The sequence below is a fragment of the Haemaphysalis longicornis genome, unplaced genomic scaffold, assembly GCF_048455015.1.
Source record: "Haemaphysalis longicornis isolate Haplotype H1 unplaced genomic scaffold, Haemaphysalis longicornis Haplotype H1 scaffold_10, whole genome shotgun sequence".
NCBI lineage: Eukaryota > Metazoa > Arthropoda > Arachnida > Ixodida > Ixodidae > Haemaphysalis > Haemaphysalis longicornis.
In genome coordinates this window covers 80,140,774-80,168,163 of record NW_027526204.1, presented here as the reverse complement: position 1 = coordinate 80,168,163, position 27,390 = coordinate 80,140,774, and the positions used below count along the sequence as shown (strand labels likewise).

At 50.5% G+C, this 27,390-nt stretch overlaps 1 protein-coding gene across 3 annotated transcripts; it reads right to left on the bottom strand.

Moving 5' to 3' along the window:
• Positions 1–1,125: 1,125 nt before the first annotated feature.
• Positions 1,126–18,370, bottom strand: LOC144158842 (serine/threonine-protein kinase pim-3-like). 3 transcript variants are annotated; one of them, XM_077690007.1, is made up of 6 exons: positions 17,372–18,370; positions 6,373–6,485; positions 6,013–6,060; positions 4,431–4,794; positions 2,801–2,977; positions 1,126–2,674 (listed from the first exon to the last, which is right to left on the bottom strand). In XM_077690007.1, the coding sequence occupies exons 1-6, from the start codon at positions 17,511–17,513 to the stop codon at positions 2,472–2,474; spliced, it is 1,047 nt and encodes a 348-aa protein (XP_077546133.1). In that variant the 5' UTR covers positions 17,514–18,370; the 3' UTR covers positions 1,126–2,471. The 3 variants fall into 3 exon arrangements, with proteins under 3 accessions (XP_077546133.1, XP_077546134.1, XP_077546132.1); XM_077690008.1 differs by lacking the exon at positions 17,372–18,370 and adding an exon at positions 6,582–6,820; XM_077690006.1 differs by lacking the exon at positions 17,372–18,370 and having other exon boundaries at positions 6,373–6,797.
• Between the last annotated feature and the right edge of the window lie 9,020 nt (positions 18,371–27,390).

Here is a 27,390-nt window from a genome sequence, read left to right as displayed (position 1 = left end):
TTCAAAGCTCCACCAGCATCTGCCCCCTCCCTACCCTTCTCGTCGTGAAATAATGCGCGCCCGCGGAATTTCGGCCAGACCGACATTTCTGCAACGGCAGCGCGCGTTGTAGTTGAGAGAGCTTGACTGCGCTGCTGTTTTCTTACGTCTGCTTCTGCTCAAGCGCGCGATGCAATAGCGGTCTTGGTTGGCAGATGCAGCGGTAATTTATAACCACTTTCTACCTCAGCATGATTTAGTGCCGTTTCACCCTGCGCGTTGTGTGTGCACATCACTACCTGCAAAAGCTGCCTTCCTTGCAATTGTTCATTTCGTCTGGAAGGTATAGCCGAAACAGCTAGACGAAAGGACGTCAACTTGTTTCTTTATAAATTTTCACTCGAGAAAACTGGGCAAAATCCGCATTCCTGTTTAAACAAAATCTTCCCTGATCTTGCATAAATCGTCACGTCTCTAGTCAACAGAAGAGCGGAGCTGTTCCTATGTAGCTTCAGGTGAAAGCATCCCATGTTCCCCTTCCTCACGTGTAGGATAGCAAATAGGCCACAACCTGGTTGACGATATTCCTGCCTTTCCTTAACCTTTATTCCCTCCTAAGGGCTATCGATACAGACATGCAACTCTGAAGTCTGTCAAGGGCGCCCTCACATGCGCTAGCACTGCATTAAATCGACACCTACAAGATCTATGCGGAGCCAACCGGGCAGTTGGATTAAACTGAACACGTTACAAAGTTTGCTTCCACCAGAAACCCCACGAAACTTGCACTCTCCATCTTTACTTTAAACACTGACAATAGACAAGAGCAGTTTCAGGTTTGCATTCCCATTACCATTATTTGCCTTGTTCAATACAGGGAGCAGGTCGATCCCACTTATTTAACCTTTTATCCCCATTATGTATGCTCTGCCCTCCGTTTTTCATCTTGCAACAGCACCCATCGTGACCCTCTTGAAACTACATTTCAAATACTAGGCACGGTATGTGCTGTCAAATGTCGCAACTTGCATTTTATGCTAGAATGTTTGCCACACGGCTTTAGTAAATTCAGCTTTTGCTCATGGCGGCAGGCAAACGAGTCTGCCCGCCAGCCGAGCCAAGCAAACAGCCAGACTACAGCCACCGTACAGTGCACGTACAAGAGTTTATTTTCAGCATTTTTTTATAAAAATACTCTGTTCGTGACTAAACCTGTACAAACTATGTACACAATGCTTCTTTCAAAAACGGTAAGGGGGCGCGGGACACTCACAAACACTAAACCAAGAACACATAAATAAGAGGAACAGTGTCGCAGAAAGTGAGAGAGCACACGCGTCACACCCCGTTGCCAACAGGACAGAGCCCGCAGGAAACGAGGCGGCGAGGCCCTCAAACCGTTTTCTCTGCTTGAGGAAACAAATAACTTAAAACCATGGGGAGAGAAAAAAAAAAACTCCTTCGCGAACGAAAATGCAGACTCGCAAGATGGCAAGTGCTTTCTTACAAGAGAATGACAACAACAACAAAAAAAAAATCAACTGAACAAGAGAGTGATGCCTCTATGTACAAACTGCTTATGGTCGAAAAAAAAAAAAAACATGTTTGAGATGGAAGAATGCTGGTTTACAATGAGTCCTGTTTCTGATGCGAAGGTTGGGAGAGAAAACAGGATGTGGCGGAGAAGTAGTGTCATCTCTTATGTACACTCAAAATAAATACAGGCGGGGGAGGCGGCGCTCGCCCGATGGGAGATACATGGGCGCAAAAAATGGCAGCTGCGCTGTTTTGGGAACGGAACACAGCGGTGTGCAAAAAAGAACGACGACTGGCCTGCCGCTCTCACGACACTGATGACGACCACGGACGTCTGGTGAAGAGAGGGAGGGGAAAGGGGGCAAGCCCACACTTTTTTTTTTCCATCATATCACAGCTACGCAGTATAAGGAGGCAGTCCTTAGCTTCTTCGCCCCTTGACACACAACTGGGCAACCCCCAAACCCGCCCCTCACAGACGCCGAGACACTCCACTCTCATCGTGTCCTTTGCAGATGGAGAAATAAAAAAAATACATCGCCCGCACAAACCGAGTCCCCAGTCTCTCTCTCTCACTCCAGGCAGTTGTCGTCGACTTGGCAGAGCAGAGATTCCCATGCATTGTGTGATTCTTTTGCATTGATGAAGGAAGAAGCCTCGTTCCAAGTAGCAGCAGCAGGAAGACTTGTTAGCGGCTCTTTGAAAACTCTCGAATCTTCCAATGACGGGAGGGGCTGGGTTCATCGCGTCCACACTGGTCCACAGTTCCCAACAGAACGCAACGTCCATGATGATGATCTTCCCCAACAGAAGAAGACGGCAGGAGGGGGTTGGAGAAGAGGTCGGTTAGGAGGAGGCGAGGTCGCCCTCACGCAATGTCCAATGTGGGGGGATGGAGTTGATGTTGGGTGGGGAGTGAAGGGGAAAATTGGTGCTTTCTAGGTGGGGCGTGATCATCAAATGCAGATGCTGTCTTGACTGCCTGTGGAGTTCTGGTCGAGCGATGACTGTTCGGCACGCGCACACCGCATGGGGATGTTGGCGGACACTGTGCTGTTCAGGTCGTCAGCAACCATCCACTCGTGTTCCAGGATCTCCTCGAGAGAGGGCCGCTCCGACGGAACCACGGCCAGGCAGCGACGGATGAGGTCTTCGCACACTGAGGGGAGGCAACAAAAAAGGGGAGAAAATGTTTTAGCTTCATGCGCTGGCTACACACAGCATCTCACACCAGTCCACTCCTCACTACTCATCAGAAGGTGCAACGAGGGGGAAAGATACTCACTGGGCGAGAGCTTCCGGCGGAAATGGACTTCCGCACGCAGGATCTGCTCATCTTGTTCAAAGGGGATGTCTCCGCAGACCATGTCGTACAGGAGGATGCCCAGGGACCAGACTGTAGCGGCGCGGCCATTGTAGCGGTTGCGCTGAATCCACTCTGGAGGACTGTAGACGCGGGTGCCTGCACGACACAAGAGGGGAAAACTTGTAAGACACCTCCGAACTATTGCCGCACACACAAAAAATAAGCAAAGATGCAACACGGCAAACAACAAGCACACTATCAGCTGGAGCACGCAAGACGACGGCAGACGACGGGCCACGTTCAAGAGCTTAATCAAAAAGTGTCGCGGTCAACGGCTCCACGAGGACGGGGTCGACGCATCAGCACCCGCGCAGACGTAGCCAGACGGCGCGTACTTTCTCCCCACTTGCCGACTGGAGTTTATTTTCGGGCCCACCGCAGCAGACTACGCAAAATAGGATATAGCGCGGTCCCCGGTCTGGCGCCCACCGCGACGGCGCGTAGGCTACGCCGACGCCGGGGACGAAAATACAAACGCGGCGGCGTCACAGCGAAGACAACGCTGACAAGGAAAGGGCCGCGGCTCGAGTCACGTTTATAACCCACCGGGACCCTGTTCCCGAAGAAGCACGAACCATACTTAGCGCGACGCAGTCGCGTCCCCTGAAAGCGCCCGCGAACGAGAAAAAAAAAAAATCCTAGTCAAGGCGACGACGTGGGTTTTGCCAATAACAGAAGTTTGCAACTGCCAATTTAAAAAAAAAAACGGTGCCCCGGGATTCGTCTCGTCAAAGCACAACACAAGAAACGGCCCGTTTTTCCGGCTGGAATACGCGAAGGGAAAAAAAATCAAGAGAACAAGTTCACAAAAAGAGCCATTTATACAGCTCCCGGGGCCTTTCCTGCAAGAGGCGATCTCAATTCTCAGAATAGGTGGCCAGCGTAAGGAATGCGCTATATAAAAAAAAAAAAAAAAACACGAGACGGGCAACCCGATTTACGGACCAGTTCGTTGTTACCGCGGCAGGGGTTTCCAAAAAGCCAGCAGCCGCGGGCGCCTAGCGAAGCCCAACGGCCTCAACGGACGTCGTTCGTTTTTTTTGAAATGCGGGCCCGCCGGCGGGCAGCCCGCCCAATCAAGGTTTTCGGCGGCAGACGCCACGACGAGAAGGCGAGGAGGAAATGCAGAGAGAAGGCGCCGTCACGTGGTCAAAACACCAGCGTAGCCCTCGCCTCACTTCCGGCAACAACAGTGGCCGCTGGCGGCGAAACCCGCGCGCGAAAGCGAGCGTCGATACAACCGTCGTCTAACTAAACAAAGATGGGTGAGCGCGAGTTGGTTGGTAGTTCGTAAGGCGGGGGCCCGAAATCGATTGCCGCGCGCAGCCAGGAGACTACTGCCATTCAGATCCACGCAACTCCCGCACAAATTCCACCCCAAATGACTGCTTCATCGAACCATTTCACGCAAAAAGCTGAAAAACGCGGCCGCTGACAAATAGCGATTACTGAATGAAATCTACATGCTAGAAAAGAATTAAACGCGGTAGTTATCAAGGTCGGAAGCTAAACCTTCCGCTGCGAGCACCGGTGGAGAGACGGAACTCACCGTCAAAGTCTGTGTAGAATCCCTCCCGGAGGAAGGCCCCCGAGCCGAAGTCGATGAGGTTGACCGACAGGGTCTTGAGGTTGACCAGAATGTTCTCGTCCTTGATGTCGCGGTGGATGACGCCCGCTTCGTGGCAGGCGATGACGCACTGCACGATCTGCTTGAAGAAGAGCCGCGAGAGCGTCTCCTCGAGCACGCCCTTCTCGGTGATGTAGTCGAAGAGGTCCTTCACGGCCTCCGGACGCTCCATGATGAGGATGAACGAGTCGGGCCGCTCGTACCAGTCCAGCAGGCGGATCACGCCCGGGACGTGGTCGACGCGACGCAGGAGCACGATCTCCAGGGGAACCTTCTGGCCGTTCGCCTGTTTTCACAGAGGACGAGAGAAACAGACGGCGGGAAATTTGAAACTTGCCCTTCTTTTACGCGGGAAAACAGAAAAAGCTCGCTGTATATTTTTTATGCACACGTTCACAACTTCCACAGTTATTGGAAACGTTGAGTTAGTTCAAACCGTATCTTACTACGCAGAATTATGGCATTCTTGGTAAAAAACTGCGTCTGTGCACAGGTTGAATGACACAAGGTTGATGCTAGCAGACGAAACGTCGGTTACGCGAGAAAAAAAAAATTAGGAAATTTTCGCAACCGCTCTCGAGCAGAGAAAACAGTTGGGAAATAAAAGCGACCCCAATTTATTAAAACGCATGCCACGACCGCCTAAATTGCGGCCTTTAGGGTACGTATTCGCGCGCAAATATCGGCGATTTGCTACCTCTTCGGCGTAGATTTGTCTTCCCGCCAAACAAAAAAAAAAATCTGTTTCGCGCCCATCGATCGAGTTTGAGACGCGAGCGCCGTGCTCGTGACGGCAAGGTGCGACCCGCTCTCTCTCGAGGTTAGAAACGCGAGCGGCGACCTACACAGATAGCAGCAGCGAAGAAAAAAAAAACGCGGGAGCGAAACCAAAACAATCGGCCGCGAGTATCAAAACAGCCGCTCAGCGCGCGCAATGGTAGCGGCGCCGAAGAGGCGGCGCTAGCTTACAGGCGCCGGCCGACGACGCCGTTCAGTCGAGCACGCCCCGAGCGCCGAACAATGCCCCCTCGCGAAACTACACGCACGCGTTCGCCGCCGCCGCCGAGCGCAACCGCCGCCATTCCACGGCGAACCCGGGCGGCGGCACGACAAATACAGCGAACGGGGGGAGAAGCCCGTCCGCTTCAAACATGGCGCCGACGCGGCAGCGCACGGAGGCATCTAGGTTGCGAGCGTCGCCGCGTCGTCGTGCACGGGGTGGGGGAGAAGCACGGACGCCGACCTCCTCGCGCCGTCCCGAAAGAATCGGGCAGCTTTAACCAGGTCGGCAGCATTCCTGGCCGAGGGAAACGGACGCTCGCGAACTCTGCGCGCCCCGAGGGCCACAGGGAAGCGGCGGCCGCGCGCGCATTCCGACATTCTTTTTTTTTATCGTCTGCGTCGCCTGCGAGATTTCGTCTGCTTCGGCGGCGAGCGCGACGCTGAGAAGACGCGACGTTTCGTCTGCTAGCGAAGACACAAACAGCAGGAAACGAGAACTTACCGTGCCCCATTCGGTGACTTTGTCCCGAGAAACGTGCTTGATGGCCACCTGCAGAAACAAGGCGAGAGCGTTCGTTAGTTCCGGTGCAACAAACCAAAACACTCCGCACCTACACTAAACTGAATGACGCCAAGCGCGCCATCCGCGCGGAGAGCGCGCGCAATGGTTTCGCTTGGTGCGAACCACAGTGTTACGTTTTAGCACGCCTTCTCGTGGCAATTTTTTTACAAAACGGCCAGACGCCTTCACCAATTGGGATTCATTTCGAAGGGCGGCGTTCAGTCTAGAGACTTGGCGCCAATTCAACGGCCGAAACAGAGTGGAGGGTAGAGGGAGATCGTAGTGGAGAGACCCGCTTACCGCCAAGTTATCGCGGTTCCGGGTCCCCGCGTAGACAGTGCCGAAGCCTCCCTTGCCGAGCAGAACACCGACGCGGTAGTTCTTTTCAAACGAGTTGTTCTTCTCGGCTTGCACTGCAAAGAGCGGAGCAACGCTGTGAGTATCCAGGGACGCCAGGGCACAACGTTTGGGGCAGACGCCGCCGAGGACGCTGCTGCTGGGGTTATTACCTTGGCGGTCCCACAGCATCGCGCTTAAACCGGGTATGCGCCGTCCAACCATCGCGGTATAATCCAGGGCGGAGCACAGATACACAACACGTTGATCCGACGGCGGCGAGTAATCCAATGGGCAGATGAGGCGCGCACGAGATGAAGTTGACGGTTTGGCGGGACTTTTTTTTTTTTAAATCAGCCACCACGAGTAGCACCGACCACCATCACGCGCTGTCGCGGCCCTCTATGAATCGCAGAGGTCCGCGCACTTCTGCTAAATATCAACGGAGAGAGGCGTCTCGCGGCGGTTGTATCCCTCCGCTCACTGACGAAGCCATGAAATTCCCGCCACCCCCGCTACACATACCCTGCACTAACTTACACGAAATTGAATACCTTTATTACCCGTAAGTACCAAATTTTAAAAAAAATTTTTCTAAAATTTATTGCAAACTTTCGCTTAGAAATTTCAAACCAGACGGCGCACTATTTTGGCGGCACCCAGCGGACGAATATGCGCTCCGCGGTTGTCGCCGCACTAGCAGCAAAATAGAACAAAAACTACCCCGACGTCATGGCGCCTTGCTGACGTTGGGAGCCGACGTCCAATGAGCGCACGCTCCGCGCCCGACCAATGGCTGCGTGGGAGAGGGAAGCCACGCTGTGACGTAGGAGGAAAAGGCGCGCGGAATGTACGCTATGCACGTGTGTGTGTGTATGAAAGCTGCCCTCTCTTTTTATTTTTTCCTCTTTCCGCCACTTCTTTTTCCCGCGCTCTTCAACTCTTCTCTTTCGTCCGCGCTCTCTCAATCGGTCGGCGGCGGCGAGCCGTTCAGTGTTGGTGGGGCCGCCGGTAAAGTTTCGTTCTGGCGCGCGCTTGGCGGGCCGCTCTTTCCGCGCTCGCGCGGCTTCTTCGGCGATTTCGCCGCTCCGTTGGGGAGTGGCGGCATCTGGTGGCGGAGGCGCGCAAAAGGCCGAGAAGGTCGCCGCTCGCCCTCGGAAATACCATGGAAATACCGAAGTCGGGCGAACGGGCAATTCCAGGATGATGAAGGCGGTTCGCGCAAGTAGCGTTTACGTCTGTTCTGTTTATTTTGCCTAGCGGGTAAATGGCAAAGAATGAGCGGTGAGATTTGCTTTGGTGTTACTAGTACTTAGTTTGCGATCGGGCTTCTTTGGCGTTTGTTTCGAGGGCGAAATAAACGGACGGCGAACCGTGTGTGCGTGTGTGTTTCTTCTCTTCGGCTGTCTAGTTACCGACCGGATTTTTTTTTTTTTCGAAGCCTTGTACCACGCCCGTTTTATGGCGAATAACGAGGTTCGTAGGGTATGCGAAGTAATGTGGGAAATGAGGTTCCGCTCGGTAGGAGGGCAATGGTTCGTCAGAGAAGACGGGCCCCAAATAGGCTGGAGATGGATGGAACGATATGCCCGTCTGGTGGCTACGGCTACTTTGAGGCGGCGGCGTTGGTATTTTTGTTGCTCATTTGTTTCTGCGCTGCAAATTAGCCGAATTGCTCGAGTACCGGTGCCGGTTTTTCGATAGTGGCGCAGCACAACGTTTTCCCGCCCTTTTTAGTTGAGTTTACGTCCGTCTAAGAACTTGCGGAGTAATAGCAACCGGTGCGTCAGATTGACGAAGACAAGGACCCCACATGTCGGCAATAACGCAGCTCATGCTACAGTAGAAGTAAATAACACATTGTATGAATGTTTGCGACAACACCCAAGAAGCTTGACAATGGTTGGCGGCGGTGAGTGTACGATGGATTTTTTAGAAAGCGGTTTAGTCTATCCTAGCCATTTTTCTTAATTTTTTTAGCAAAATCTTGTCACTCCTTTTTCTTCTTGAATTTATTTCTACACACTGGTAGTTGCCTCTGCAGCCGGAGATTGGCGGAGGGGGAGGGGGGGGGGGGTTGTTTTGAGGTCTGTGGAAGCTCTCAAACGGGTTCATAAAAGTTCAGACAGCAGTAACAAGGACTAAACCAGCATTATCGCTTTGAAGAGCGTAGGGTTTTGATAGGCAGTGAATGCCGCCCATTAATTGACGATGGGGCGATAATGAGGTGTGGTAATTTCAAATCATTGGCGCGACAGAACGCGCAGTGCGGCTGAACCGGGGTTGCAATTTTCGCAGCCTGCAGTGATAGATATGTGAGTTATCAGTGTTTCCCGCCACTCGTCTTTATAGTGAACGCCGCAGTTTTCGACGTCGTGTTTTGAACAACGTCATCGCCGTACTGAATTCCATTTGAAGCCAATGAGAGCTTGTTTCTGGGCTAGTTGGTACATTATTTCTTGCAAAAACACTGCGCTAAATTGAAATTACGACGACGAAGGACGTAAGTCTGCATCGTAAGTATGCATCGTGTGTTCGTAAGTATGCATCGTAAGTCTTTCGTAAGTCTGAATCGTGTGTTCCGCCGTCCTTCGTCTTCGTAATTTCAATTTAGCGCAGTGTTTTTGCAAGAAATCCATCTGAAGCATCGCTTTCGCGCAGTCTCGGTGGAAAGTTTCAAGGCAGTTGCATCGGCTACCACTCGATTGATTGTAGGGTTTAACGCGTCGACGCAACGCAGGCGATGAGGCGCGCCGTAGTGAAAGGCTCCGGATTAATTTTGACCATCAGGGGGTCGTTAACGTGCGTCGAAATCTCGTACACACGGGCGTTTTTGCTTTTCGCCTTCACCAGAAAAGCGGCCGCCGCGGCCGGGAACCGAACCCGCGTCCTTGTGCTCGCTTAGCAGCAGAACGCCTTAGCCACTGAGCCACCGCGGCGGGTACATCGGCTACCACTCAAAAGTCGCTCCTGACCACAAAATAAATTGGAAACAGTCGTGGTTACGATTCGGCGTTTTATTATAAATACGATAAAGACCTGAAAAACAAATAGACGACTTCTTACGGCAAACTTTCATGTGGTGACATTCAGGCAAGTCATGCTATTCACCTGCCTCAAACGCGCCGAGCTAACGCACTGACTGGCGTCGTCTCGAAATACACAAACGTGACTTCCGGTCTGGCCTAAAGCACGGAAGTGCGGACAACGCTTTGGCGTCTGGGCCGTTAAGGAAAACGAGGAATGCGAGACGGGATAAAAAGAAAGTTTGGGCGGGCAGGGTTTTTTTTTTTTTTTCGTTGTATCCTGCTTTTCTGCAGTTTTCCCGCTATAAGTTTACCATGGACCAGTTTTCGCAAATGGCGCGCTTCTGCGCAATGTGTGGCAAGATAGTCGGTTGCACGGAGCAGTCACACGTCGGTGCGTTATTTCCTACGAACATCGGTGATGTGAGCAAGCATCTCGGTAGGCGTACTGATCACAGACTGTCTTCGCGATACATTTTGACAGCTGGCGGAGTTCGTGTATTACAAGACCTGTACTAGAAAATGTATCTCGTGTTACGAGAATTCTGCATCACAAGCCCACGAAATCGGCATCGCACTGTCTGCGAGGTTATTTTCGGATTTCGGATGAAGTAGTAATGGTGCAATCCGCAATTGAGCCTTGGAAATCCAGCCATGCATCGGCTGGGGCTATATTTCGGTTTGTGAGGATGCTGTGACAGAATGGGCCTGACGCAGGCCGCTCAGGAAAAATATGAGTGTCTACGGCCATTTCGTTATTAGATGCGAGGCATCTCTTGCTCTGAGGCATGTCCCTCCTGCGTCGGCGTCGGCGGCGTCCGCACGCCACCTGCGCATGCGCGCTTCTCCTGCGCTCTTCTCTCCGACAGCTGTGCGCAACACTCCTCACTCCCTCTCATTATCATAAACAACAGCTGCGTGCGCCCGCTTCGCTCGCTTTGCGCGACTCTCCTCCGCTGTCTCCTCTCCTTCAGGCGCTGTGATTATTACCCCCATCGTCCCGCGTATGAGAACACCCGCATGTGATGGAAGGGCATCCTACGCGTTCACAACACGTTTCACTCGATTTAGGGAATCAACCCATTGGAAACGCCAATTGAACCCCCAGATGCGTCGCATCACACCAGGGTTCCCTCGCGGGGAGATGGGGGTAATTTTTTTCCGTATATGTGACCTCTGTTATCCACACAGCCTGTAAAGCCAGCTTTGCTTCTTGCGCATATTTTTTCGTACCCCTCCCTTCTTTCTTTCTTTTTTTTTTTTTTGGGGGGGGGGGGGGGGGAATGCAATGTACCGCGGCGATGTCATGAAAACTATCTTTTTGTATGTGCGTGTGTAGCAAAGCTGCTACACTTGCCTGCAACTACACGTTCTGTTTAATTGCCCACTGTTTCCATGTACCCAATGGGCTGGTGGGCCCCGTCAAGCTGCTTCGGCAGCTTTTTTTCCCTCAGCACTTTTCATGTAATCAATGTATAAACGGGCAAATAAACTTTATCTTTAAAAAGTACAGCGACCATGCGAAGAACCGAGATAGAAGCGCGTTATAGCAAAAAAAAAACCTATCGTTCCGCTATTTAAAAAGCGATTTGAGGAAAGTTTCGAATACCAGGAACAAAAAGAATGCAGGAGAGTTCACCACACTTTAATTTAGTATCCTGCTTTGAAACCTTTACCTGCTGCCCTGACTATCTATTATTCATTCACGTTCTTCGCAGATGCAGGCTTACACACTGACACCTCAACTGTGATATTTTGCAATTCCCGTCTTTTTTGTTGGCACTCACGTAAAAGCTGGTGACACTTGGCAGCGTTTAATAAAACAAAGAAAAATGGAAATTTCCGAGTGGGAATTGTCAGATAGTGCGCAGACATTCTTCGCAAGGGGCTTTCCTCCCGATATCCATACACCTCTAGGAATTTCTGCCTTAAACGAGGTTTGATAAACTCAGGAGCGTCGTCTGCACAAAATCATACGTCCTACGCAGATCGTCTGCGCGCGCTACGTTATACATAGCATCCGATCGAATAGATTTTCGGTTGCAGGAAACTCACCAAAACCTGATGTCATTACATTCATTTTTAAAGCAAAGCTTTCTTGGTCTCACGAATGGCGGTGTCGCTACCTACAACGTACTGCAGGAAAGCCAACTTTTCACAACAGGAGGGCATATGATGGGGAAGACACCAAGAAAAAAAGCTACCCGTACCTCGCGTTATATCCGATTGCGCAATTACGACACGGTCAAAGCAGTTTGGATTCTAAGCGAATTTGAACGCTTCAATTTGACGACGGTGATGGAGCGGGGTATTTAGCTTACTGGCAAGGGATTCGTTTTGCTGCCGTGTGAGCTTGGAATTTTGCAGACTCGAAGGCAGTTTGAACTTTGATCGTTGACCCTTGGACTCGGATTGCAGCGGCTCTGACATTGGCACTTCGGCAATTTATTTTAGCACGCAATAAAACTTCGTGTTTCAACGGTCGTCGTCGTTGGGCAGAGGGGATTTGGATTTTCATTTTCGATTCCTCCGACAGGAGGACCAGCCCAGAGTTTCGCTGCGGTGTACATCATTTACTTCGTTTGATTAAAAACACGTTTGCGTCGTCTGAGCACGAAGCCGACGTCTGAAATTACGCCGATCTTCCGCGCCGCGCGCATCATCCGACTGGGAAGTTTGCGCTAGCAGGAAATGCACCAAATCACCTGTCACCATTTTTATACCCGTTACCGATTCGTTCGACATAGGGTCTCTTCCTGGATTTAGCTGTGGCGTACTTCTATACTGCATTCGATAAACTGAATGCGCGTGGTCTGAGCACAAAACAGTCGGCCGAAAATATAAAGATCGTCTGCATGCGCTGCGGACCAGAGCTCTTCGATGCAGGCCATATCAAGTAACTCTTCTGCGAATACATGAATACACCAGAATCAGACGTCACCCTATCCATTCTCTTTACCGTTTCCTTAGTCTGAGGGTCTCACATTGAATTTTGGTGTGGCGTACATCACACATTCCACTCGATAAGCAAAATTTGCATCGTCTGCACACGCAGCAGACGGCGGAAAATACGTAGATCATCTGTATACGCATATCACTTGTATTCATTCTGGTTACAGATTCTTTTGCTAGAAGGACTAACTCTGAACTTTTCTACGACATACATAAATACAGCGTTCGATATGTGTGTCGTCTGCACGTGCGAAACTACGCAATCGCCTGCACGGGCGCGCACCTCCGATTGAGGAGGTTTGCGTTTGCAGACAATTCCCCAGAAATACCATCATATTCATTCTCATTACACATTCCTTAGCTAGAAACTAATCCTGAACTTCTGTGCGGCATACATCATTTCATTTTTTTCATTCTGCATTCGGTAAAACAGCTCGTGTCGTCTGCACATGAATTGACGTCCGAAACTACGCAGATCGTCTGCGTGCGACGCCTATCATCCCACTGAGGAAGTTTGCGTTTGCAGGAAATGCACCAAATCCCATGCGATTACATGCAGTCTCATTACCGATTCCATCGTCTGAGGGACTAACCCTGAATTTCGCCGTATTCCACTCGGACAAACAGTTTCCGTCGTCTGCACGTAAAGCAGACGTCCGAAACTACGCAGATCGTCTGCGCGCGCTCGCATCGGTCACGGCCGTTCCGTGAAGCGTTACACACGCTGGCTAGAGGGGGGCGGTAAAACAGCCCCTGTCGTCGATGCGTCATGGGCCCCGCGTCGCGCATCACAGCGTCCCGGTCACTCTCGGCGGATCTGCGTTGTAGTATCTGCTCGGTACGCGCGCACCCGGCAGCCGTCCCACGCGCAAGGAAGACCGCGTCATCGGGCCGTGCACTGGACGCCGAAGAGATAGTGGCCGCGGATGACAACAAACGAGGAAGACGAGGCGACGAAGATTTAGTACCGAGCGAGCGGTTCTTGGGAAAAGGTGCTCCCTACGCAAAGGTGGAGCGGAAAATGCAAATCTATTGCATACGAAAGTACAGTGGTCACCACGCCTATCTTAACTGGCTACGTCTGTAGAGCGCTGACTCACGCTCTTCGAACAAGTGGACCCAGTCAAGCCCGTCTGGGGAATTTTCGTTCCCGGTCCCCAACACTGATTTTGCTGAAACACAGATTGATGGATTGATACTGAAGCCAGGATTACAGAGCAGCGCTACAGTTATTTTTAAAGCTGCATGCATAGACGAGTGTGTTTGCCGCTATGCATTGAACATTGATAATGGCGTTCGGGGGGGAAGGGGTAGCCGCTAAGTGTGCGAGCTGAACGGAAGTGGGTCTCTTGCGATTAATCGAAATTTAGGGGTCCAACGAGCGGCAGACGAAATTCGCGATTGAGGTTAAAAAATCACGGGGTTGAGTGTCCTAAAAGAACTATGTGCAAGCAGGGCCTGATTAACGGGGGGGCTGCGGGGGCTGCAGCCCCGGGCCCCCAGCTGTCAGGGGCCCCGATCGATCATATGAAAAAAAAAAATCTTGAGTGTGCCCGCTGCCTGCATTGAAAGTTGAAGGTAGGAGCTTCAACCTCACCTTCACACCGAAGCTTACTAACTCGTGACGGGTGGGGAAGAGTGGGGGGCCCCTCACGGTATGGTTGACAACCTTCGAGTCCGTTTCAGTTTAATTTCGTTATTCCTACTCCTCTTCCTTGTTTTCCAGAGGTTTATGAGAAGACGTCTTGGACCAAAAGGCCCCGAGCTCGTCTCCGGTCTTTTTCGGCACAGGTCTTTTCGGTACACGGACATCTAAGTACGCGGACGTTTCGGCGCGCGCACGTTTCGGTATAAGAAAAGGTCAGGCATGCGAATGACGAAATACTGTCCGAAGAACAACTTAAGCACTGCCATACGGGCTCATACACTGTCTCTGCCACAAATTTCAATGCATACGCTTGACAAGGAAATTCATTGCGATGAAGACCCGTTCAATAAAGCCAGTGGAATAGTTGAATCGCATAAGCGTCATTGATATCGATTACATATTTCTGGCTGAATGGTCAGCGTATTATGATTATTTAAATGTTCAAAGGTTGTGTAGGTCACTAGCAGGGTCGTTCGGCTTCAGCCCGCGCCTCTGTGCTATAGCCTCTGCAGGCTGAGCAACAAGCGTTGCGGAAGCTAAATGTCCGCGCGACTCCATTCGTAGCGCAAGTCTCTAGGCGCCACTCCGTGTGGACGCAGACGCCGCCGGGCCAGCCGGACCCTAGCGGCTCCCTTCGAGCTGGGGAATCAGCAGGCCTAGGCGGTGCGAAGAGCTCAGGCGTGGACGCCAAACAAAGCAACAACGACTGTTTCCTTTCTTGATGACGAAAACTGTATCCACTTAAAAACGCATCCTGCGTGTGGCCCCTTCGATGCCATCTTGAAAACGGGCCTCCGCCACGACTATGGAACGGTAAGCTGTTTGTCCCCGTGGGCGCTTTTCGCTTTGGAATGAGCCGGCGGACGGCGCGGACCAAAGGGCGGCCCGCACATCTGGTCCGGCTTGGGCGCGGTGGCAGGAGGAGAGGAACCCCCGAAGGAGCGCGGGAACACAGTGGATGCGGCAGACGTGTTGAGGACTCGAAAACGGGAGGTCCACCCATACTCGCCTCCGTCGTAGACCCCGAAACTAGACGAGAAGCTTCAGCGTGTTTCCACTGCCAGTTACGACCAAACAACGACCCGACCGATCGACAACCAACTACTGACTGCTGGAACTATTGCACCGCACCGACGGCAGCAGCAGCGCGGGAGTGAGCAGAGACATTAAACTGTTGTGCGGTGCCATCTCTCGTGCCCACCTGTCGCTCTCCAACCCAAAGGGGACCCGTTAATGTGCAATGGCTTGCCGGCTAGCAAGGCCATCACAGCTGCGCAACAGGAGTTCATTGCCGCTGAATGCTCGACGACCATGCGCAAACCCACGCACGAAGTGGACCGCTCCCCAACCCCAAAAGCGACATTTTTCTGCGTATCGTCTTTGTGCTAATAGTGCTGCGATAGGAAGGTTGCGTTGCGCGACACGTCTGAGCCTCCACCGCCCCCTCCCCAACCTCCTTCAAAAGCGGCGCGTGTTCTAAGCGCCACGTGCTTTCTCGTCTGCGCGGGTAACCTACAGGATTTGGGTCCGCAAGCCGTGGCGGCTGTTTGGCAGATGTCTGTGAGTGACAGCTGCGTGCGCGGACTTTGAGCCCTGGCGAACTTTACAATTGAACTAAAACCTTACAGGCTTAATCAAATATGCTTCTTGTAAGAAAACACTCTTCTGTACCATGGCGTGTGCAGGCCGACACGGCGCTTCGATTAAATGCGAATCTGTGATGCACCGGCAATCAAACCATACTAACTTTTACGCCTCATAAAACCGGTTCTACAATACTAGACGTCAAGCCAAGAAATTAGTTTCCGGAAAGCTTAAAATTATGGATAATTTACCACGGATCAGAGAGCATAACATGGGCTTCGAAAATTTTCGCACATTAAAGCGGAATCATTTTCATCATCGTCGATATCATCATCATCATCATTAGGGGGCCCCAAGGACGCAGTAGCCCCGGGCTACAAAGTTTCCTAATCCGGCACTGTGTGCGAGCAGTGGACTGTAAACGAAACCTCAATGGATATTTTTCCAGTAGCTATCTGCGCAAGCGCGGGCTGCCGGATCGCCATTCCTTACAGTAGCCTCCGGTGAAATAAACAAAAAGGGTGCCCCCTCAGCTTTCAGCTTGGGGAGTGGGTATGCTGCGTAGCTTTGCACGTTTCTATTTTTTCTCTTTCGACAGCTCATGGTAGGTCCCTACGTGCACACAAAAAGTATTTCTAAGGAAAGCGGCGAAGACGTTTGAGGCCAAGGTTGCTGACCACGCTGCGAGCACATGACTGCCAGTGAAGGGAGCAACGAAAATGAAAAAAAAAGTAAAGAGACAGGGATACTTCGACCAGTGCAGATTAGTCACCCGAACTTGTGCTTGATACCGTGATCCAGGTGAAAGGAACGGGTGACGAGTGGGTGCGGGAGGGACTGCAGGACCACGATATTTCGTGCGCGAGTTCTCGGAACGCACGACATTTTTGGGGCCCTGCTTTGCTGCTACTTTTTATTCGCCGTGGCCGCCGCTAGGGGGACCGGTTCATTATCCGCGAATAACTGGAACAAGCACAACTTAAAACGAGGAGGCTGCCCAATTTGCGTTAAGCTATTATTAGGGGTCAGTTCTGTTTGATTTTTTTTTGTTTGTTTAGAGGCGAAATGAAATGTGGGGTTAAAGCCAGATTCATGGCAGTGCGCAACATGGCGGAACACAGACTTTGCGCACACTGCAGATTAAAAGAAAAAGACGGCCGGTCATTTACTACAAGATTTTAGAAGAATGTAGCGAGGCCAACTGGGTTGCATGTGTTATCCTTTACAAAACGCAATATATTACGTCCCCATTGTTATCAAGAATAAACTGACTGCCCGAACCGAGAGTGACGAACTGCTTCTGCATGCTCGCAACGGTCAAGAGCGTTCCGCGCATGCGCTGTTGGGCTACCGACCTGTTGGCAGTCTGGCACACAGACAGCGAAGAATGTCGGGTTAAAACACTCGACTAACGTGCAGATCTACACTAAAGCGGAGATGTCCAGTCGACCACACAAAGGCCCGTCCACACTTGCGACGAAAGCGACGCGAATTCCGTCGCTTTGTCGCGCGGCGATCGTTTTTGCCGGCTGGTCGGGACCAATTTTCGTCGCGCGGCAGAATTCCCGTCGCTGTCGTCGCAAGTGTGAACGGGTCTTACGGTACGACCTACGCGTCACGTATGAAAAAGTCGAGTACGGACCCTTCTAATATCAAGGCCGTTCAATCGGCGCCGAACGGATAACTAAAGACGACACGAAAGGGCAAACGATTGCATTAAAAGCGCGGCCGCATAACACGTGTTTTTTCTTACCGTGGCGTCGACGCCTCGCTGCCGCGAGCGCTTGGTTCCGCACGGTGCTGTAACTTCCGACGCTTGTAGCGGCGCCGGAACACGTCGTCGGAACTTCGGACGCCCGCTCAAGCTCCATCAGATCACTGGGGAACCCGGACATGGCTGTCGTCGCACTGTCTTTGAGCACGACTGCGCAGCACAGGATGACAAACTTGGAAGATGGAGACGACGGCGACGAATCTGCCTCTGTTGGTGGCTGCGCTTGGGGACGATCTCGTATACAGTCCGCAGACGTTCACTGCTTTACCGATGTCTAACGGACAGACAGCAACGCTGTTTTTCTTTAAAGACGAGTTCGTTGGCGATGACGGGCGCCTTCTCGGGGAGGTTCGAAGCAGTTCCCACGCGCCGTAAACGAGTGGCACGTCTTTCTGGCAGTCACACTTCGCCGGGATCCCCTTCCTTCACTGGACGAAACTACTCTTGTTGGTTTGACTCGGCTGAGGGGGACTGGTCGCCCGAGGCGACATCCAAAGCAGGCACGCTAATTCTCAACAAGGCAGAAAGTGAACCTGCCTCCCTCCTTTTTCTTCGTTTCGTCAGGGTGGGGGTGGTGTACACGCCTTCAAAGAATGCGCGTGGCTTCTACCCTTCCTCCGGGTCTCCCTAATCACTCAGCTTTTGTGCACGCTTTCTGTTTGGTTACCTTTTTCTTCGCTGCCCCCCGCACGTCCGTCGAGCGAGTTGGAAACACGTGAATCGAAAATTCCTACGCTTTGTCGAGAGGCAGCGGGGAGCGATGAAATAAGCTGTGCAGGGCCAGGATCTTCGTGCCACGAGGTATAGTCGGGTTCGGCGAACTTGCTCGGGGCTTAACTCGGTCGCTTTTGTTCGAAAGGCGATTCTTGCAGCTGCAGACTTCGGAATTTCGAGCCCTGGAGCGGCCGGAATGCAGGTTCGTGTCCCTTTCGCGACGGCGGACGGTCGTGGGTGCGTTGGTAGATCGTAGAAGCGTCGCCTTTTCGGTGCAGCCCGATAGCGCGTTTTCGAACGGCTTAGGGGAGGGCGGTGTGGTTTCGGCGATTACGTAGTCACGTGTCTGTGGAAGGAACACTGCTTCGCCTCTATTCGCATTTTATTGTTGGACGCTCTTTCGCCTGCCTTGACCCCTCGGTTCGCAATCTCTAGGCCACAATGGTCGGCTTTCGTTCTTATTTTTGTTTATCTTACAGAAGATAGTAAATGGAAGGGTCATAGAAATGCCACGCGCACAAAAGATGCGCGAGCGGCAAAGTCGGCAGGCATGCGTTGACGAACTTGACGGCTTTATTCTTCATGCTGTCTTCTTGCTCTATCTCTTTCAAGGGCACATTGATACCTTTCTAATCGGTGCATTAGCCGCTGTTGTAGTCAAACGTCCCCCCCCCCCCCTTCCCATTAAAAAAAAATCCCCCCTCCCCCTTCTAGTTGAAGTGTACAAGCTCATTTTGTATATACTCGCCGCAGGAGCTTGGTGCCGGTGAATTGGTGCGACGTAGTTAATGTAGCATTCGTTCGTAGAACTTGCGTTCTTGTGTCCTCTTTTTGGAGCTGTTATTTTTTTCTTTATTATAATGGCGCGTACGCAAACACTTCGCAATCGCAGTGCGCCAAAGAGATGCACCCGCTCGTGTTGAAATTCATATGCGTGATTAATGACATTATTACATCACTATGATTAATGACAACAAATCCGTGGCTAATGACATTAATAACAGCCCTTAACATGCGTGACTGTGCTAATCACCATTTCTATTATCTTCGTTTTCACACAAGAGCGTTAAAGGAGCCATTATAAGAAAACTCATACCGGCTACTTTTGTAGCCGGTATCGTGTGTCGTGATGCGTCAATCACAAGCGTTCGTCGTCTTCAATGTAAGCGCGGAATAAACGTTCCTCGTGAGGACGGCGCATCATATAGGTCCTTTCGAGCCCACATTTAATTGCGTATAACCAAAGCCAGGAGATCTCATAATGCACTGCCCGCACCACATGAATCAATACCAATTATAGGATCAATTATCAGATTGGCGATGTCCACTAGGTGCCATTGTTGACATCAAAAGCAAAAAAAAAAAAAAACGTTTTTGCGAACCATACTCAAAGATACGCTCTTTAAAAAAGAAAATTACTTTTGTGCAGATTTCGACAGAAAACTGTGCGTCAAAACATGAAGGCAGCTGAATGGCTGGTATTTTTAGTTCAAAATAAAAGGCGCAAATCGACGCAGACTTATTTTAGTAGCGGAGCGGATCACTGTACACCGACAGCGTAAGCGTCGTTTAAAACTGAATGAATCGAGTTTCATTGAAATGAAACATTGACTCTCAGCCCTGCTTACATGATATGACAGATAAGCTGTTAAAATACCGGTAAATAGGCGATATCAAAATTAGACAAATTGGGCTTTGAATTTCAAACAGATAATACTTCATTTCTGGGGCGGTATTCTCGTAACTGTCCCTTTTGAAAACGTCCCTTTTGCGCCCCTTCCTCGTGACGTACTTCCGGTTAAGCAGTGAGCGCTGACAGTAGGTTTGCCGCGCTTGCGTTACGTCATTTCGGGTTGTTTGCTTTCAGCCAATCAGGGCTTGCCAAAAGGGTCACTTTTGGAAGGGACACAAAAGGGACAAAACTCGAGAATACCGCCCCTGATCGTATTGTTCGGGGCGTACTCCCTAAGACTGCAACAAACACCAGTGTCTGTCGGAATCTTGAAGCGCTAGGACAGAGGGACAAGCGAGTGGGACAACACAAGGCGCTTAGCGTTCTTCTCGGTTTAGTAGCTTAACGAAACTTGCAAGTCACTACTGTCTTATCCTAGCTATCAGACAAACATGGGGCTGTCCGTATCACGACGACTTTGTGATGCGGCTCGGACGGGTTAGGAGCGACGACTGCCTGTTATTTTTATCAAATCTACGGATGATAATTGCCCACGATACCCGCCGAGATAAAACAAATAAAGCTTTCCTTAGTTATGTGGTTGTCTGAACAGTCCGGCGTCGCCCTATTAATTCGGTACAACTGGAACTGTTCTACTCGCATTCATCGACGCGCAGCGAGGCGCCACAAACTCTGAACTGCGAGTCAGCCGGTGTCCCTCGGAGGGTGAAACGAGTCTGTTGTGTGTTTGTTCTTGTGCGTATGTGCGCGCTTCTCCTTCCCTCTCCGAGCCGGGGACGGTCGGAAAAGGAATTCCGCCCTTTTCTCCGGCTGTCCTGCAACCCCGGCGAGGTGTTGAGTTACGTTTCGCAGAACCGTGCCGCGCCTGGGTCCAGAGACGCCACGACCCCCAGTCTGCTGTTGCCAGCCATCGAGACAGCACTACTTTTTTTATGGAGCTAACCAGAGGAAGGAACCTTTCTTTTTTCGACTTGTAACCTTTTCCTGTTTTCTTTTCATTTATCCTTAATTAAAGTTTGCCTTTAAGCATTCCAATGTTTACCCCTTATCTTGATGGATAGCGGACGCATCGACCCCCTCGAACAGCGCACCGCGAGGCCAGAATAAAGACAAAACTCGCGTCAGAGCCGTTTTTCGCAACTATGCTTCTTCCATAGAGGCCCATGTATCGGCAACATGAGGGAATCACAAAATGCTTACAACTCCACTGTGAACTATGGAAACTGAATTAAACCGAGCGTAAGGCTAGAGACGTCTTAGAGGCCGATCGCAGCACGATTTTTTTTTCTTCTTGAAGATATCCACGTTAATATACAGTGTGAACTACAGAGTATCGGAGGGGCCGTTGGCTGTGCCGCAAAGCGCGCGCCGTAAGCTTTCAGTAAGGGTTCATGCCTGTACAGATAGTTGCGTCATGTGCACGGGGGAGCGCGGTAAGTAGTCTGGCCGACGGCCAACAACTTAATGTAATCTTGATGCGGGTGATTCTTCGGTCACGGTTCACGAGTTCCGATCGACGGCCGCCAACGCAAAGCGCAAACTCAACTGAGTAGCTGGCATTCGAACACGTGGCATTCCGTTAAGCCGCTTCGGAAATGTTTTCGGTCCTCTGCTGTGTATTCAACGAGTGGAATGCCACAATGACTGATTTCCTCAAACGTCTCCTCATCCGTCGTCGGTCACACCTTTCTGCTTTGAACGTCAACCGGCGTTACAGTCACTTCGGATGAACTATAAATGTATACACAGTTACACACACGATGGGACAACGTTCCACGCCACACATTGCTGCGTTTATGTGGTGAATATAAAAATAAACGAGGTATACACCTCAAGCTTTCAAACGACAGTTCCCATTTGCTGATTGGGCAGCTATTAGCTCGATTATTCTCTTTTTCATTCCGTCCGCCCCCTACTGAGAGGCACTGTTCAGGGTCAGTGCATTGCCGTATAACAGCAGCAAAAGCAACAAGAACAACCGTAAAGAGGCCGTGTATCTGCTTGCTTCGGTGAAAATGTCGTCGAAAGGCGGCAGTCTTCTGCACCCCTGCCACCATGCATCTCCCTCCCTCCCTCCCCCCCCCCCCCCCCCCCCCCCCCCCCCTCTCCTCTCTCTCTCTCTCTCTCTCTCTCTCTCTCTCTCTCTCTCTCTCTCTCTCTCTCTCTCTCTCTCTCTCTCTCTCTCTCTCTCTCTCTCTCTCTCCCTCCCCCTCTCTCTCTCTCTCTCTCCCTCTCCCTCTCCCTCTCCCTCTCCCTCCCTCCCTCTCTCTCTCTCGCTCTCTCTCTCTCACACACACGCACTCTCTCTCTCCTCCCTCTCTACCTCCCACCATCACACTCCTCCCGTGATGAGCGCAAATGACGCGTACTCAATACAATTCAATTTTCTCGCGTTTGCACGGTTAACGAGGGTTTACTACACGTCTATTTCGATTGAAAAAAAAGTTACTGTTGTTGGTATACAGCCACAATACTCCTCCGGGTGGGAAATGGTTGGTTTTAAATAAATAAATAAATGAGCGAATGAATGAATGAACGAACGAACGAACGAATGAATGAATGAATGAATAAATAAATAAATAAATAAATAAATAAGTGAGTGAGTGAGTGAGTGAGTGAGTGAGTGAGTGAGTGAGTGAGTGAGTGAGTGAGTGAGTGAGTGAGTGAGTGAGTGAATGAATGGATGAAAAATAAATAATATATTGTTACGTGTTGAATCTCTACCGAGTTCAGTGCACAGAACTCTGATGCAGAATTGCCTGTCGGTAGCGACCATCACCCACAGTGGGTGTGCGCCATTTTTATGTAATCGTCCATCGTCACCGTCATCGTTAGAACGAGGAGAAGCATCATCATCAACGTTCAGCCGCGAAGAAGACGATGACGGAGCATGGATGAGCGCGTGCTCTTTGCGTGACTGCGACCAGGCCTGTTCGCACTTTTTCCTCGACAGTTGTTGGATCACGACAATACGCACAAGTTCGACGGCAGCTCCTGGTTTAGGGAGAATACGCGAAAAGGGGACGGAGCCCTTTCCGGTAACTGGGAATTGTTCTCGAAGTTGTGAACTGTGAACTTAATATTGTGAGCATAATCTTTCAGGCTTAGTTATTAGACCACCGGCCTGACACTTCGTATTCGTTATACCATGACCCACCCGCACATAACAGAAGCACTTCGACCGCCTATACCTCGATTATGAGAGAGTAAAAAGAAAATAGTATGGGTAGGACTGGCACAGCCAATTACGGATAATTCCTTCGAACTTTCCGGACGCACTGTCCTAAAATTTGTCTTCCGAGAAAACGGCCTCCGAAAATCACCCATTCCACGAGACAGCCGCGAACTCTCAACGCTTCAGCCGTTCCGAGCTTCTTGTTTTGTGTATTTATGAAATATAAGATATATGTTGAAAATCGCGCAAAGGAATCGCGCACTCGCATTTCACTGACGCAAATCCGGTAGGCATGGAACGCATGTCCGTAGCATTGTATCTCGCTGACCTTAGCGCGGAACTCATCGCTTGACGTTTGATCCTCATAATACCACCGAAAAAACTGGATGAATTTATTCATTTTTTTTTTCAGAGAAACAAGCGTAGTTTGGGGTCGCGAAAAAAAAGGTATGACCCTGTTTTTCGGCCCTAAAGATTGCCGAGTATATGGACTGACATTGTGCCCGCAGATGTGGCATTTCGTTGTGCGAACAGCCAGTTTCGTGCGAAATCGACTAAATGAACGCGCTCGCGGCTCCATTCGATTATACGCTTCCGGCCGCAGTTTCCGTTCACCTACTACCGGCCACTTGTTTCGATCGAAAACGTTCGAACGACGGAAACGACCGCGCATGTGTGAAGAGAAAGCCAACAACGTTTAATAAAGCGAGAGAGTGAGAGAGAGAGAGAGAAGTCCCCAGCGTCTCTGGACGCTGTAAACGACGCTAGAGCGGTTAGCAGAAGCGAGCTTCGCTGGAAACCGTCTGCTTTCCTGTAGCAGACGACTTCTTTTCAGTGTCGTAGCAGACGACGCGCGGTCGTCTGCAACTGCCGCCCGCTTGACGTCTGTCGATGCGGCCGCCGCTGCTGCCCACTGTACAAACGTCGCCATCTTGTCAACGCAGCGTGCAGGGAGTGCTTGATATTTAAACAGCACTCTGGACTCCGAGCAGGCGATTCGCGTGCGCGCACGTCGCCTGAAATTGTGATAATGACCTCCCTCGTGCGTTTGGAATGCGTCCGTCCGGCAGCGTTTGACGCACATCGAGTTGGCCGTTTGTTAAAACACAAAATACCTGGGAAGCCTTTCGGGACGAAGAAAAAAAAAAATGTAACGGTGGAGATGATTAAAGGGGCCATGAAGACGAAAAACAAGATAGGTTCATTAGAGAGTCTGCTTTCTTCCGATAACAATGATACTAATTATTCGCCAACTACAAACAAATAATGGAGATATCGCGGAAGACAGATCAGGTTGCGGCGGCTACGGAGCCACTTTCCGGCAAATTCTCTTTGACGTCACAGAATCTTGTTTGTGGGGATCAGGCTGTGGCGACTACCGAGCCACTTTCCGGCAAATTTTCTATGACGTCACAGAATCTTGTTTGTGCGGCCTTCGACCTAAAGGCACTTCTAAAAAGCATGATTTGGGGATTTTAGTGTGGTCTGCAGTTCCGTTTAATCGTATCGCTTGAATGTTAACGTGCAGTTAAAACACGGTTAAGTTATGCTGATCCTTATTACGCCACTCCTGCCCATATTACGTGCCTAAAGCGGGAACTTTGAAAATAGTTCGAAATTTATTGCTTTTTTTGTTAAACGACGTCTTTCGAGGCTGAAATGCCATTGAGTGAGTTGCCAAGGGCTGGTTCTTTCAAAGTGAGCAACGTTGCATGTTTTCTTGATGGCCACTCCTGCCCATATTACGTGCCTAAAGCGGGAACTTTGAAAATAGTTCGAAATTTATTGCTTTTTTTTGTTAAACGACGTCTTTCGAGGCTGGAATGCCATTGAGTGAGTTGCCAAGGGCTGGTCCTTTCAAAGTGAGCAAAGTTGCATGTTGTCTTGATGGCCCCTTTAAAGCTAACCGCAGCTCAAGACTGAGGCCCAATGGTGCCATAAGAAATTCCACTCCCTGCATACGGAGAGAAGCAATTTTTGAGAGACGTTGGCGAACTAGCCAGACGCGGTCTTTTGCTCCACTTGTACTTTCTGGGTTGTTGCGGATTGCAGAGGAAATGCTAAACACATCTACGACTTGTAGACGAATAGCAACAGCCGGACGCTGACCTTACCGCACACTTTTATTCTACGCGCCGTAACAAGGATCACCTGTAAAATATTCAGACAACAGAATAAACGAGTAGTTATTGATTCTATTTTTTGTGTTTTTTTTATTTGCAGAAATGCCCTTACGTGATATTAGTAGAGGTAAGTACGTGCTTGTACAACAAATTGTAACTACTCGCCTGTCTAAGTGATTTGCCGTCTGCCTTTGCATAGGGCTTTAGTCATTGTTTTTACTTTTCAGCGGAATATAAAATAAACCAACTCCCTCAACCACAATTGTTGAACCGTGCCTACTTGATTCCAGGCCAGACACCTGTTGTAGAATCGTTGCGGGCTCAAAAACGATTCATATTTTCAGGGGCCACTAACTTTGTTTCTGTAAAGCAGTTGCGACAATCCTTTACGTACTGAGTGGCGTTTAGGTACAGGACGTTTTGGTGCCGCTTGTTCGGTACACATACGGCTAGGTACACGGACGTTCTGGTACAATGGAGGTATGATTCACAAAAATGTAGTTCACATAAGCAGAGGCCATGACATCATCATCTAAGGGTTCTTCTCTCTCTTTTTTCGGGGGTTTAAGGCGCCGAAGCGACGTCCGGGCTATTCGGGGCGCCGTAGGGCTTCGTATTAATTTCGATTACCTGCATATGTTCAGCGTGCGCCGAAATCTCGACACAGAGGCGTTTTCGCTTTTCGCCTCCATCAGAAAATCAGCCGCCGCGGTCAGGATCGAAACCGCGTGCTTGGGCTCTGCAGCACAAGGAGCCAAAGACAAAGCGCACACCGACGGCGACATGCGGTTTCACGCTATCAGAAGGCCGGTACAACTCAAATCTCCAGGAAGAAGATGTCAGAGTTGTCGCGGTCCTTTTTGTGCCGAAACGTCCGTGTACAAACTACTGCAACGTCGTGTACCGAAACTAAAAAGACGGGAGCCGTACAAGATATCGAAACCGACTGCATTTTTAGCCGGCGTTTACCCTATCGGACTGTTCCAACAAGCACGACGTGCTAGTCGCTGATAGCTGCGCCCGTGCTGAAAAGACAGCTGCAAATCAAGAGAGCCAAAAACGAGCATTCAGCCCATGCCAAAAAAAAAAAAAGAAGAAAAAAAAAAGATACTCGTAGCAGACGATCGAGCAGATGCGGACTCGGAAAATGGGTGCGCGTACGGGGAGGCTCACGGTTGGGGCAATGGTTACCACCTGCTAGCAGACGAAAATCGGCACCGGCTGCATCCGGCCTAATCGCCCGCGCGCATCGACGGCTGTCGATGGCCGGTTCCGATTAGGGCAAGCGGAACGAAACGGTTAGCGCGGATTGCGCACCAGGCGGTCGTAGAGAAAGAACGGGTAAGTACGACGCACCTATCGGGACGCCCAAGAGGTCCACCCGGTACGATTCGCCCGGACTCCGTTGCGGGTGTTCTTGCGCAAAAGGCAATTGCGGTTTTCCTCGCGATATGCAAATTGGCTGTCCGTACCCGTGCACGCGAGCAGAGAACGCGCTTTCACTGAACCTTCGTACCCGCCTCTCGCTTCGACGAATCTGCGCAGATGATCGTCTGCTCCAAGTTGCGCGAGCAGAAGATCGTCTGCGCGCTTCGGCAAGGCCTTCCACATCAAAGCGAAGACCCGCATCGACGACTTCTTGCAAATCTTTCTCCCTTGGAGTGATCGACAGTTGATGTTTTACTTTCGGCGGCGTTTCGGGGTCGATTATGATGACTGATGATTGCTGTTGGTATCCCCTTTGTAGAGGGGTGATGACGTGTCATCTTACCAAGAAAAAAACTAATATACCTATGTTTTATACTCCACGTTTAATACTAGCGCTGCTCTTAGGGCAGGCACAAAAAACATTATGCACAAAATACTTATTTTTTCTGGTACAGGTGGTAGCTGTCCTAGGCCATATTCCCCTCTCTTCTTTTCGTCCACCAGCATTCTAATCTTCTTTTCGTTGCCTCGACAGCCTTGAAGTTAACTTCCTCTGTGCTACCTTTAAATCTCAGGGCTTCTGGAAGCCGAATGTATCCATAATGTAGATTTAAATTTGGATGGATACCCTCGTATTCCAACACTATGTGCCGCATGGTTTCTCTTTCTTTCCCGCAGACCACGCATACCCCATCATTTTGTGAATACTTTCCCACAAAGCTCTTAGTTCGCAAGCAACCTGCTCTAGCCTCAAAAAGCAAAGCACTACCCTGGAATTATCGTAGAAATTTTCCTTTTTGATGTCCACTTTCTCCGCTCTGTAAATCTCTAACGACGTTTCATCAGTTTCATCTTTAATTTTTTC